Source organism: Triturus cristatus, chromosome 11 (assembly GCF_964204655.1).
Source record: "Triturus cristatus chromosome 11, aTriCri1.1, whole genome shotgun sequence".
Taxonomy (NCBI): Eukaryota; Metazoa; Chordata; class Amphibia; order Caudata; family Salamandridae; genus Triturus; species Triturus cristatus.
In genome coordinates, this window is record NC_140594.1 from 316,979,536 (window position 1) to 316,994,151 (window position 14,616).

The window sequence follows — 14,616 nt, forward strand, 5'->3', positions numbered from 1 at the left end:
AAGGTTTACCTTCGGTGTGCGTGTGGTGACAGGGCAGAGTTTTTTCCGGTTGGAGAGCACGGAGCATGTCTCCTGAATACACCAAGCGGTCAAGAGGTGGATCCGACAGCGTCCCTGGGCCTGGGTCCGGTCGGGCCCGGACGGGCCCAGACGGGCTTGTCTTTGGCGCGCCTTTGGCGCGCTGACGGCGCGCCCGCTGCGACCGTCCGCTGCGCGAACGGAAGTGACACATACTTTTATACAGGTGAGGGGCGTGGCCTCCAAGGGGGCGTGGCCTAGTCGCACGCCGGCAATGGCGCCGTGTTTGTCAGGGGAGAGCCGCTGTCAGCGCAGGGCAGCTGAGCGGTAGATTTACAGGGTCGAGTCCTGTGCAGCCAGGTAGGAGATGATTATTTTTTTAAAAACACAAGAAAATAAAGTGACACACAATATCACACGTGCATCAAATTAAAACAAAAGTCTCTGTCTACCGGCTTCCGCCTCAGGAGTTTCTGGGTTCTGGCAAGCAGCGCTCGTGGGTCAGCTTAAGTACCAGATGAAAAAGGGGGCGTGGCCTCCAAGGGGGCGTGGCCTAGTCGCACGCCGGCAATGGCGCCGTGTTTGTCAGGGGAGAGCCGCTGTCAGCGCAGGGCAGCTGAGCGGTAGATTTACAGGGTCGAGTCCTGTGCAGCCAGGTAGGAGATGATTATTTTTTTAAAAACACAAGAAAATAAAGTGACACACAATATCACACGTGCATCAAGTTAAAACAAAAGTCTCTGTCCCCCGGCTTCCGCCTCAGGAGTTTCTGGGTTCACATGACATGACATGACATGATATAACATGACATGATAGTTCCCCTCCTTGACAGTCATCTGTAGTGGAGTGTGGAGTCTGATGAAGGCATCAATGTGTGTAAACCTTGCCTCTGAAACATTGCGGATGCTACGGGTGGACATAGTGTGGGACATCACAACAACAGGCTCTATGGGGAATTGTAGCCTCTCCGTGTGCAGCAGGATGTGTTTGGCTCATCCCCTTAACTTGTGTGCCAGTTCATTGGGATTTACAACATCTATGTTGTGAAGGGGGGGTCCAGCGTATGTCCCACATGTTTTGTCAACTGACCTGTGAGTCTGTTCATATGGATGCATTTCCCTTTGTGCGAGTTTGTGTAATAAATGTGTTCACCACAATCCAAAGTGCCTCATCTCTGTCACTGCAGATCTCTTGCCAGTTTGCATGCGTCATCTATGGCATAATTGTCAAAGATTGAGCATATGAGTGTATGTGTACTTCGGCAACATGCATGCAGTTCTTCATGGCTAATAATCTCTATAGTGCATGAAGTACCTGGTTGTGTATGTATTTGTGCAGGTTGCTCCCCACAACGGGACGTCAAAGCCTGCTGACAGTGTGTCTCCTGTGCGCATCTCAGCATTTTGTTGCCTGATCCTGTGGCCATCATTTTTGGTGATTGTTCATCCATTTTCTTGGAGTGACCCATGAGTAACCTGGCACTCCTTCCTTTACATACACCTGTTGCACTGTTCCTTTCTGACCTCCTTGTCTTTGTGTGCTACTTTTTGCCTAGTTTCTCACCCCTTCCGCCTGCTGCTGCCACACCTGCAGCACCGCCCCACCGAGTGCCCTGATTCTGCAACCCACACGCCTCCAAAATGCTCCTCCCTTCCCCCCTCCACCCATTCTTAATGCAGCCAGCAGCTTGTCTGTGCCACTGTTGCACCAACGCCGTGCAAAAGGCAGGACCGTCAGTGCCTGCAACGTGCACAGTGCACGACCCTCTGGTCCTTGCATGACCCACGTCACACAACAGGCTCATGCTGCAGCCACCCTCCAAGCAATGTCCACCAGACAATCAACCGCCTGCTATCAGGCAACCGCTAAGCGCACACACGACACCTTCGCATGCTGAGTGTGCAACTCCAACTGCCTACACAGCGCTGCCCCACCTACCAGACCCTGTCAGAACAACCAGGTCATGTGCCTCCTACTCCACACCCGCTCCATCCACCAGCACGCCATTGGACTCTGTTACTTCCTCAACACAACAGCCACACACATCACCTTCATGACAGTAACCTGGATAAAAGCATCCTCAGCACACAACTTCTTCATTGCCATCTCAGACGGATACCAGATCACCCGCAGGGACGGCATCAACAATCCCGGAGGATGAATTGCAATTTATTCACAAGTACACCCTCAGAGTCACAAATCCGGTTTCGCACCAACCCCCTGGCAACCCTCATAGTAACACTCATCTACAGATCTCCAAGCCTACATCCACAATTCCGCTAAGCCATCAACACGTACATCTGCACGTATGCCCTCACCTCCACAGGCTACATGTGGCTGGGGGCCAGTAACTTCTTGCTGGAGGAGAACCACACCACCATCAATCATTGGTCCATCAACATTTGTATCCACGTCTCCGACAAGCAACACACTGCCCCACACCCCGCTACCGATCCCCCAAAGATGCTTGATGTAAGTCACCACAGACAAGCTGTGTGGGACACTCGAACCAACACCACCGCCACACCCTGCAACCTCACACACTGGATCAGCAACTGATCCAACAATCTTGTCACATTGACGGACTTTCCTGTGAAGCACAACAACAGTTAAGCCACCTGGGACAAGGCAGAACCACTGGACTCATACAGATCTAGCCGGACTCTTGTGCAAACCTTGCAACACAAAGAACCATCAGTTACCTTACAGCCCTGGAAAACGCCACACAGCCATCACCATATCAGCAAGGACAAGTGGAGATCCTTCAGATAGGGCAGAGGCAACAAAACACACGACATCAAGGAGCTCATCAGCATTGTGAGTGAACTGACAGCAGCTCTCCATCCAAAAGACACCCCACCCTTGCAAGGCAGATCAAATCCCTTGCAACTTTCTACCACTGCAAGCTCATGGACATACACGACAGCATTGGCACACAGAGGCAGACAGCACTATTATCCGCGGGACAAACCCCCCCTCAGGTTCTGGACTCCCGTCAGCAGCAAATACACCACCTGGCTCATGTGCACCATCCACTCTGGCTCTCCATCAGGCCCCTTCCCACACAACATCTCAACCACATCATTCCCCATCCTTGAAGCCCACGTCCAGCACGTCATGAATGTCTCCTTTGAGTTTGCCACATTCCATGGGAGCTGGAGGCATGCAGAGACCCAGGCCCTTCTTAAACAACGGACGGCAGTACCGCAGGATCTCCTGGAACATCACCCTGCTTCCCTACCCAGCAAATGTCATCAAGAAGACACTCAATGAGCAACTGACAAACTTCCTCCACATAAACAGCTCCAGGCAACCGGCACCAGACCATCTTCCACAGTAATCACACCACTGCAACTGTCATCATTGCCACCACCAACGACAACTTTGCCCTGCTCAACAATGGTGAGACCACCCCCTTGACCTCTCAACAGCATTCTACACCATGTGCTACCACACTGTCAGCTCACACATCTCCAACACTGGTATCCAGAGGAGGGCCCAGGATTAAATCAACAAGTAGCTCACCAGCAAGCCCCAGGGAGTCGGCCTCCACCCTTCAGCATGTAGTACACTGGGGTCATCTGGCCCATGCCCCAGGGCTCATCTCTCAGCGTGACGATCTTCAATGTCTCCATGACCCCCCTCTCCACCATCACATGCGCACACAACCTCATTATCATCTCGTATGCCATTGACACCCAGCTGCTCCTCACCCTCACCAAAAACCCAGCCATTGCCAGATCCAACCTTCAAGAAGGCATGAGATCCGTTGACGAATGGCTGAACATCAGCCACCTGAGGCTGGACTTGGACAGGACTGAGGTCATCATCTGGGGATTGTCACCTTACGGCTGGGTCAACTCCTTGTGTCCCACCGGCCTGGGCACCGCACCAGCACCCAGTGGCCACGCACGCAAGCTGGTATTCATCATGGACTCATTGCTCACAATTACCATGCAACTCAACACCATCTGTACCTCATGCTGCAACACCCTCCGCATGCTGCAGATGATCCACAGATAGATCCACTCCAAGGCAAGACAGACCATCCCCCAGGTCCACGACAACCGCCGGGTCAACTACAGCACCGCCCTCTACGGAGGAACAACAGCAAAACTGCAGGAGAACTTGTCCACATCCAGGGAGAATCCGCACACCTCATCTTCAACATCCCCCGCCCCAGCCACATCACCGTCCACCTGAGATAGCTGCAATGGCTCACTGTCTGCTGCAGGATCACCTTCAGACTCCTCAACCACACTCAGGAGGCAGTCCACAACCCCAGACCCAAAACCGACCTTGGACGTCTGTCATCCAACACCCCGTTGGCCCAACTCCGTGCAGCCAACCCTGCCCTGGCCACCATTCATCACATCCACAGAACAACTGCATGAAGGAGATAGTTCCTCGCCAAACAGACCTGGGACTCCCTCCCCGGGCACCTCCACATGACCCATGAGCTCTAAGCCTTCATGATACCCTTCCAAATTGGTCTGTCCGAGCAGTATTGCAAGCCCCCCCTCAGCAGCTTGAGGCCATCACGGGTGAGTATTGGGCTCCATGTCTGTATTTGATGATACATTGTGACCCATGTGTGTCCTCGACCGGACTCAGATCCCAGTGTATGGATGGCTGGAGTTAGTTCCACACTCAGGCATACTTTGACATATCCCCACACGTATGTTGTGGACTCATGCTAAATGACTGCAACATATAATTTCAATTATTCTTTTTTGTATTATAGGTCTGGGGCGTGATTTGTGCAAAGAAAAAGGTGCAATACAGCGACCATAGAATCCAAAGTTCACAGGAGGAGATGGGATCCTTGGCATTTGAAGTCAGCAGAGTCCAGACCACAGTGTTTGGCATCATTGGTCAGACTGTGACCAGGAGGTCCATGTGGCAGGTAATGTCAGTCAATGAGGTGATGCTGTCGCACATGAAGGCCAGGTGACCTGGGAGATGTGGATGGGCCGCTGCCTCTCACGGTCTTTTCCGTGGACGACCCACCTTTCTCGGGGGACCCTCAGATGCAGGCCTTGACGATGCTTGGGATGCTCCGTTGGACGAATCCTCCTCCTCCTCCCTCCCTGTGGCTGGTGGTGGTCTTCGCCTGGTGGCACAGGCTGGGTTGCCCATGTTGTCGGCGATCCGACAGAGTGAATGGCTTATGTCCCTTTGCACCGCCAGGAGCTCAACCAGTCTTGCCTCCATCCGTCCTTGGTGTTCTTGTTGACTGGCGTGTTGCTCGCCCTGCTGGTTCTTCATCTCTGTGATGGTCCCCTTTATCTCTGTGAGGGTCCCCACTACCTGGCTGAACTCCCTGGTGTCACGCCGGTATGCGTCCATGGTGTTGTGTATGTGTGACATACCGGTCCCTTCAGCTGGCTGGTCAGGTTCTCGCCTCCGCCTGCCTACACTCCCACCACCCCTGCCAACACGAGCCTGGGCTGCCGTTGTGGGCACATCGGGTCTACGGGACCCCTGAGGGATGGCAGTGGCGGTGTTGTCTCTCCTCCTGGGTGCCCGGCGCACCTTGTCCCTCCTGGTCAGACTGGCTCAGTTGTTCACTGCGGGCACGGCTCCACGGTGTCTCCTGGGATGTGGCAGGAATGGGGGTGGTGGTTGGCACAGATGTTCCTGAACCAGGTGCTGCAGGGGCTTGGACACCAGAGGATCCAGGTCGGTCGGGGTCATCCGCGGAGTGTTGAGAGGCGTCGCTGCCGGTGGGATCAGGTTCCTCTCGAGCCTGGGACTGTGATTCTTCACCCCCATTGTTGGGGGGAGATTCATCACGTTGCCCTGTGTGTGAGAGACAGACAATGTTAATGCTGTTTCATACACATTCAAGTTGGCACTGTTCCTCCAGGTAGTTGTATGTGCCTAGCATTCTCCTCAATGTTCACTTGTGGATGGGTATGTTGCGGGGGACAGATTGATATGTTCTCCTGAGTCTTTGACATGTAGATTTTTGGCTTGGATGCTTCTTCGGCTATGTATTGGTCTTGTGTGTTACATGTCCATTGTGACAGTGGGTAAATCCATTGCCTGTCCCGGGGGTGTCTGCTTGTGTAAGGGGTGTGTGTGACAGGGCCTGCTGGTGGGTGTAGTGTGATTTGGCACTGGGGCTCCCAGGTGATGTAGCTGTCCCCCCATGGAGCATGCTGCCATGACAGTGAGTGTGAGTTCCTGTCCTAGCTATCTGACCTTGTTGTCTTGGTGTTTGTGTTTGCACTGATCACAGGAGGGCCTTGTGCTGCCTACACCACGGCCAAGTGTCAGCTATCTTGTCAGTACTTTCCCAGTCCCTGTGCATTGCGCATGGTGCATGGGTATGTACCTGGGCCATATGGCACAAGGGCAATTGTGTCTAATTTGGAGTTTAACAATGCGTTTTGTGACACCCAGCCTCCCAGCATACCGGACATTCATTCTTGGGTTAGTGCTTCGTGTAGCATGGGAAATAGCATGGCCTTGCTTTCTCAATGGGGCATACACATGTTAGTGGCATTAGCGTTGTTTTTGACTGTGGTTCTGGCCGGTGAGGGCTTGGGGGTAGATGCGTGCATTTTGTGTAGTTGGGGTGTGGATGCCATTACCCCATGTTACATAAGTTGTTTGTGTACTCACCAGGCTCTGGAAGTCCTTGAGGTCCATGTACTCCCACCGGCGGAAGCAGGGCCATCACCTTCTCCTCCCAGGGATGGAAATGTACTGGTCTGCGGGGCCCACCACCTCCAGTGATGTTGCTCTGGGCGTAGTCGTCATTCATTTTTCGCTTGACTTACCTCCGCAGATCGTACCACCTGGCTTGGCATTCAGTCCTGGTCCTTCTGATGGGTGCAACAGCATTCACCCTATCGACGATCCTCTGCCAAAGGCGTGATTTTTCGTCTATGCTGGTCTGTCTGACCAATGTTCCAAACAGCTGTGGCTCGACTCTAATGACTTCATTGACAAGGATCTCCAGCTCCTCCCTTGTGAACTTTGGATTCTTGTCTATGGGCATGGTGTGGGGTGAGGGTGTGGATGGTTGTGGGTGTGTGGGTCTGAATGTGAAGGTGTGGGTCGGAATGTGAAGAGGGGGTATGTGTGAAGGAGGTTGTGTGAAGGTGCATATGTTAAGGTGGATGGGTGCAGTTGTTGGTGTGTGCTCTCTAGCTGCAGTGAGTCTGTTGCAAAGGCTCATGGTTTGTGTGTGTGGGCCCTTTTTATTGGTCCATTTGTGGGTGGGCCTCAGTTTGAAGTTTTGGTGGGTGTGTTATAAGGGGTGGTTGTGAGTTTGCCCCTCTGTTTGCTTGTTTGGATGTGGCCAGGTCAGTCATTTCCATGTTTTGTGCACTGTAGACATGTTTTGTGGTGTTGTGCGAGTCAAATAGACCCTCCTTGTGCTGTTTTACAGTGTCCGTGGTTCAGTACGACTCATTTCGTTGTATTTGCTTCTGTTTTTTTGTGTCCCCGAGTCGGTCATACGCGACGTTCTCTGCAGTACGAGTCGTACTCCGACACGTTCCCAGGGGTGCGAGTCATACAGGGGTACGAGTCATATAGGCATACACCCCCATGCGTTGTGTATGTATGGTGCTTATCCCAAGATTGCGTATGTACGGTGCGTACATACGCGATGTTGTAAGGTGCGTACATACGCGATGTTGGGGTACGCACCGTACATACGTGATGTTGTTGTAAGGTGTGTACATACGCGATGTTGGGGTACGCACCGTACATACGCAATGTTGTTGTAAGGTGCGTACATACGCGATGTTGGGGTACGCACCGTACATATGCGATGTTGTAAGGTGCGTACATACGCGATGTTGGGGTACGCACCGTACATATGCGATGTTGTAAGGTGCGTACATACGCGATGTTGTTGTAAGGTGCGTACATATGCATGGGGGGGCCTGTACGACTCGTACCCCTGTACGACTCGCACCCCGGGAACAACTTTTCCCGGGATACGAGTCGTACGGGACGTGTACGGGACGTTTTCCGTACGATTCGTAAATCGGAAATCCGGTCTGGATCGTACTTGTACGGTCAGACAGTATTTTTAGGATTCGTACGGAAAAGTGTCGGGGTCCGTCTTGTACAACTTTTCCCGATACGATTCGTACGGATCGGGCCGATCCGTATGTATTTTTCCCATACGAATCGTACTTCACGGGTCGGATGGGACTTACACGATTCGTACGGAAAAAATTACGGATACGAGTCGTACGGAAAAAAAAAATACAGGATCGGAATCGACCCCTTAGTGTTTGGACTCTACTAATAACTACTCAAAAACTACAAAACAAGTGAATAATGTGTGGCAGATTCTTCGTCATAGAAAAAGAAAAAATACCCACAGAAAGAGCCTAAAGTTGTGAAAAAAATATTTCACTCTGTCCATCTGTAGGCAAATGGACACAGAGTTAAAGATGTCAAATGGAAGATAAATGTGTGAAAGGATAGTTGGGTTGAAACAAAGACCAACTGGGAGAGGTATTGATGAAGGGCAGTTTTATACATACTAAAGATTCATCTACTGGCTGACAGAGTGAAATTTCAAGAGACTGGATGAGTGGTGGACACCATCAACAAAGACAAAGGCTATTTTTGAGTGTGTAGCCAAGCACCTTGGAGTCACCCACGGGCGGTTTCTGTATTGTGGCTTTGGGGTGTTGACCCTCCTATATTAGTTGCCCTGCTGGCCCCCTATTACAAAATGTAAATGAACAATATACAAGTAAACGTTTTTGTTTTTTAGGGCCCAGTCGCTGTGCTTTTATTTCAACCACTGGGTCTGGTGCACAGATCACACTTTCCTCTTCATGGGAGACACAGAACTCCTCATTCCACCTTTCCATATACTGCTCGCTCTCTACTGGGTAATTTAACAGCAGAATGAAAGGGTGCATAGAGAATTTGAGGGTGAAAATATTGTATTAGGTTCCCCGTGTGTTTATAACTCTCTCTTCATTGCCCCCATCTTTTCACAATAAAAAATGTGTTATGTTGATTCCAGTTATACACTAGGTATTGACTATTTATTGTATTGCGAATGCTAAAGTTTTTTAAATGTAGTCAATGAAGTGGCTGAGAGGTCCTGACAAACTATATTTTCCTAATATTGAATCCATCCTGATGACCAAGGTTCCCTGGAGTATATTAAAGGTGGGCGAGCCAACAAATTAACAGGGAGAGTCGAGCTAGGGTTGAGGCAATGGTTTGGCCTGGCATTTAGGGCCTGTCCATGAACCAAGCCCTGAAAATGTTTGCTTTGTAAATCAGACTGCAAACATCACATAAGATACTATAAAGTCTCTTCAAAAGTCAAAAAAGTGTATTTATTTAACATGTAAAAGCTTTGACATAAATATGTCACATTATTGCACTGCACTAAGAACTATTTATTAAAAGTCATAGTTTTTAAACATAATAAAAAACCATTAGTGAATTAAGAGGCAATACAGTTGGAAACTCCCATTATGCCCACACCACTTTCAAATATCACCAGCCACCACTGGAGTCACCACCTCTGCCAGACTTAGCACAGCACCAACTTTGTTGGCAAAGCCTACACCCCCTAAATGGATGGTTTGATTTCTGGACAATGCCAAATAAATGCCCTTTGCATGCAGGGAATTTTCTCTCAGTGTGTAGGGGGCATTGTTAGTTTATTCATTCCCAGACAGAACAGAACACAGCTGATATAGTGTTAGAAGGTCTGCAGTAGATTGGGCAAGGCTTCTGGCACTACATCTGCTGGTGGTTATGCAGAGCACAGTGTGTTTATACTGGTCAAGTCAGCTGTGACTCTGCTGTCAGAAACATGGAGCTCTCCATGCCTCTAAATGTGGCAAGGGAATTGTGTGGTTGGTGGACAGGATAACTGCCAATTATTTACATATTCCCAATCTCGCCAACTACTAAAGACATCTTAGACATCTCGTTGCAATGAACGACGTATGTGACAATGGAGATAATTTTTCCATTTAATTTTCCCTTGTATATGAACTCATACCACCACCTAATGGTCTCCGAGTCATCATCGAACAAGCTTTTCTTGTATCCGTATTACGTCCAACCGCAAAGGAGTGCCACTTGATGCGATCGATTTTTTCTTCACGCATATGGGCCCCCATTCATGCGAGACCGTAGCGTCTATCACTTCTGACTTTAGGTTTCGACGCCGCCACCCCTACCACGCTCTTTCGTTTTCGTTATTAAGACAGGGCGTCTAGCGACCTTCATTCAGGGTATTTTCGTTAAATCATAAGCATGTTTAAATCACAAGGGTATCTTTCCATGTTTGTTTATTGACCTCAGGGTTCCAACGTTACCACTAGCCAGCTCGCTTGTTACCAAACAGGTCTCTGCAAACCCTGTTTAACTCTGATCATTTAATTAGAAGCGTGACTATTATGCCCCTGTGAACCACTTTCAACTCTTTCCTCGTCCCCTCTATTTGGCCTGTATTTGTGTTTTCCTCAATCAGTAGCCCTGTGACAAACTTTTACCTTTCTCCTTCAGAGCGGGCAAAGATTGATTCCTACATACGAGAGATTCCTCAACCTCGTTTGTTGCCAGTAACGATTAAGCTATTCTTTAGCTCCATTTGACCGCAATTCTCCAGTGTCAACACCCACATCTCAATTTCGCCACTCACCTCACGCACGTTTATGATTACTTCATAGGTGCTCTTCTAAGTCCTGATGAAGACCCTACCTTGAGGACACCAATTATCCCAAAACCTCCTGGGGTCGAAACATCGACAACACACAACCACTTTTACCAGCGCAAAGGACTGACTTTGACAAGCTATATATATGTACAGTTGAGCTATGTATTACAGTTAGGAACTATAGACTTACATCAGGCTGTAAAGGTTGTTAGCTATATTACTATGATGTTTTTATGTCACCATACCTTTACCCTGTCCCTCACTCACAGATTCACCACCACCTACCCGACTTCTTCCCTTCCCTATCACTCTAAGAGCACTATACTTCTACCGCAATGAAATGATTTTGAGCAACTATAATGAAATGATTTTGAGCAACTGCGTTGCCTGTAACAAATGCTTTAACTTAATATCGCATTTTGAGCCTTCTTCATTGAAACTGCTTATTAAATATGGCTCAGTAATCATAAGAAGCAATGAGTGGTGAATGTTCTTGTGTAAACTTCATTATTAACAACTGCTATTGTGACCAATTCATGATTGTACTGTAAGGGAGATATGACAGCACACCATGTGTGCCTGAATGGCTGTGGAGAACAAAACTTGCCTTACCCAAAGCTGTGTTTCGCTCCTCTAACAGCTCCACCTTCACCAGCTCGTTGGCTGGCGGAGCGTCCTCCAGCCGCTCCATCAAGGCACTAACCAGGTCATCGTGGTTGCCTGGAAATACTCCGAGGTGGTCTCCAGGCTGGTACGTCAGTTCTGTCTGTCCATTAGTATGAAGGCGCAGCAAGATGGTGGACCGGCTGCAGCAAAGATAAACAAGGCATCAGGCAGGCACTCTGGTTCATATCCACCCCATGCTGCATCACAGCTGCAAATTCAGGGCTCTGCTGTTATTGGCTGAGCATAATTGCTGGAGAAAAGACAATACCTGCAATCCAGTACTATGCATTCAAGTGGTGTCTCTAATTTCTGCCTTCCCCTGGACTTCCTCTCCTACACCTTCTGTAATTCCACATGCACACACAAAAAATATTTCCTCCAAGGCTTAATTTATACATGCATCAGAAACACTCGAACATAATATATATATATGTGGTTAGGTTGTGGATCTGTTGCTCAGCCGATCTTCTCCACTTACAATGTATTACTCTTAGTCCACCACTCTTCCAATCTATAACTGAAGTAGAAAGAGTAGTCTCTGCCATGCCCTGCTGCCAACGCCTCTGTGGTTATAGCCTCTTATACCTCCTAGTCAAGGTCTACTCTACAGGCAAAAATGATCTGTCCTGCTTTGGCCTTTCACAAAACACCAGCGTGTAACTGAAGGAAGAGAAGAATACAGCCGTCTATGTCATCCTAGGTTTGTCACCCAGAGAATCCCTCAAACGAATCACAAGAATATGTCACACCAAGTACAAGTATACATGGCTCTTCCCAACACAAGTACAAATACAGATGCTCTGTGGCTAATCAATGAATGCACACACAAAAGCTGCAGGATACCTTTGTGCTTTCAGGCCACTGTGGATGGACCAGGTAAGCCTGGTCCAAGGGCTCAGGTCTCACTGTTCCTGCGGAGGATGAGGTGTCATTGTAAGGGGCCTATCAGCTTGCAGACTTAAGGCTTAACTCTTCCTCTTTAGCAGAGCCCAGATGTGTCATCTCAATGCTCCTCACTTGGCTCATGATCTCCCTATAGTTGCACTGTCAACATACAGACATGACATAATATCTGTAGAGGTCATGAATAAAGAACATATAAATGTTTAGAGAGGACGCTATGTATATATTATTATTGGCGACAGATCCCTTGCAAGATTAAAATATATGTAATCTATGCACTCACTCAGATTTAGACTAGGTGCAAATATTAAGTACCTCACCCAAGGCTGTGTGAAAACATAGAATAGAGAATATAGGAAACCCTCTATGAAAGTGCTATTGAGCTAGTCAGATTTCTACTCCCTACCCTGTTTGATCCATTTTGGGACAATTGAATATAATCTGCCTAAACTCAGCTTCAGTGTTTAAACAGAAATTCCCGTTCTTATCTGTCTTTCTGTTTTACACACATACTATGCATGCCTAAGACTGGGGAGGCCTCCCACAGCTTCAGGCATCCCAGGTCGAATAGCTTATGCAACATTAGTGTATGAGTTTTGGGAACAGCCCCAGATAGACCCAAAAACCACATGGAGGTTGGTGCACGACACTCATTCAGAGTCTTTGGGCTACTATGGGGTGGAAGTTGGATAATTGAGCACAACAGAACAATACATTCGGATATTTTTGGTTTCTATGAGTAAAGGGATTTGAGATGGGTTTTACCTTTATGAATACTATTAAATAGGAACTGGGTAAAATTGCTGCAAAACATAGGAGTGGAAAAACTTGGGATATTTTGATCTGGCACTCAGTACTTTTTCTAGCATTTGCAATGCCCTACTTGACCCATTATCATCAGGAAACTGTCCAGGAACCAATGGAGAAAAGGCGATTCTCTTATTTAACAGACTGAAGACTGCCTGACCGCCGTCTAGGTGATTCCAAGAGAGCTGTTTTCAGCTGCGTCTTGCTCTGAAACCAAAACCCTGCTCCAAGTTTTGGTGGCAGCCAATACAGGGGTCTCATTTCTGCTGGTGGAGCCTTTGGATCTTCTCTTCTTTACCTGGAGAATGCAGGAGACTATGTGAACAGCAGAAGTTGTGGCCACCTGGATGAAAGCTAGTGACCCAGTTACAACTGCACTTTTTTATGGCGGCTTCTGGAAGCCTGAGCAGCTGCAGAGAAATCCCAATGGACAGCTTGACCAGGGTATCGTTGTAGATCTGAATTGGTGTTGGGGGAGACCCCTTCGCTGGCAATAACAGAAATGCAATGAAAAACTAAATTGGTGAAGAGAAACAAGCACACAAAATGTGGACACATATCAAGATACTTTTAGCAAGATATTTCAATGATGATGATTAATTCTGGTGCAACCGAGCAAACATTCGACTTTTCCGCAAATAATTTACTCTGTTATAAAAGCTGCTCTTTTTCAGTGCCAAATACAGATGTGCTGCCACTGCCTCCTACAACCATCTTCAGAAAAGAATGGAAAATGCTGAGGCTGAAAAGAATTGTTTGACCTAAAGTAACCCCAATTGTATTATCTCTGCATCAGAATTCACTTAATTTTTGTCTTATTGTTTAATACAATTGTACACTAACAACTAATTTGTTTTGGACTATTTGTGTTGTCCTAACTGTGTTGTTGTTTTTAATAGTTGTTGCTGCTGTACATATGCCTTTCCTTTAGGGAAATCTTGCATTTTGAGTGTAGGTACCGAGAGTCAGCCAGGTATTCCTCACAAAGACAATGTAACTATTATGAGTCTCTACTCCATTGCACCCAATCTAATTTCCTGCAAAGATGCTCACAAAGTCTAGGATGTACATTATTTTGGGTCTACACTATAGCCATACTGTTTTACCAAGTGACAGCCAGTGGCTGAGATTAATTCAAGCATTCCATCTATCACCTTGTTTTCAATCCTTGAGTGTAAGGGGTATGCCCAAACGTGGGTCCTGCGCCGACTGCTACTGGAACCAAGCTGTACCTGGCTAATGAGACTGAATAATGGTGAAATTGGTTCTGGGTTGCTTGTGTTCTGTTTTCAATGAGGACCTGGCCTGGCAGTTCGGGCTGGACTGTTCCCATTGGAGCAGCGTCAAAACTGATTTGCATATGGTTTGGTCCAAATTGAGGTGGCATGGTGGGCAAAAAGTAATGGCTTGGGAGGTGGCCCGAGTGAATGCTAGTGGCTGAGATAAATTCAAGCATTCCATTCATCACCTTAGTGATTCCCCAAACCCTTTCACTGACAATCTATGAGGCACAAATGATTCACTGCAGTTTAGCAACGACCAACAGTGGTCAT

At 48.2% G+C, this 14,616-nt stretch overlaps 1 protein-coding gene across 4 annotated transcripts in view; it reads right to left on the bottom strand.

The window, feature by feature from the left end:
- Positions 1–14,616, bottom strand: part of NOS1 (nitric oxide synthase 1) — a 1,315,983-nt gene that overhangs the window by 73,484 nt on the left and 1,227,883 nt on the right. For all 4 annotated transcript variants that reach the window (XM_085636289.1, XM_085636287.1, XM_085636288.1 and 1 more), the window contains one exon: positions 11,300–11,493. In XM_085636289.1, coding sequence (XP_085492415.1) covers positions 11,300–11,493 — 194 coding nt within the window. The remainder of the gene's footprint in view (positions 1–11,299; positions 11,494–14,616) is intronic.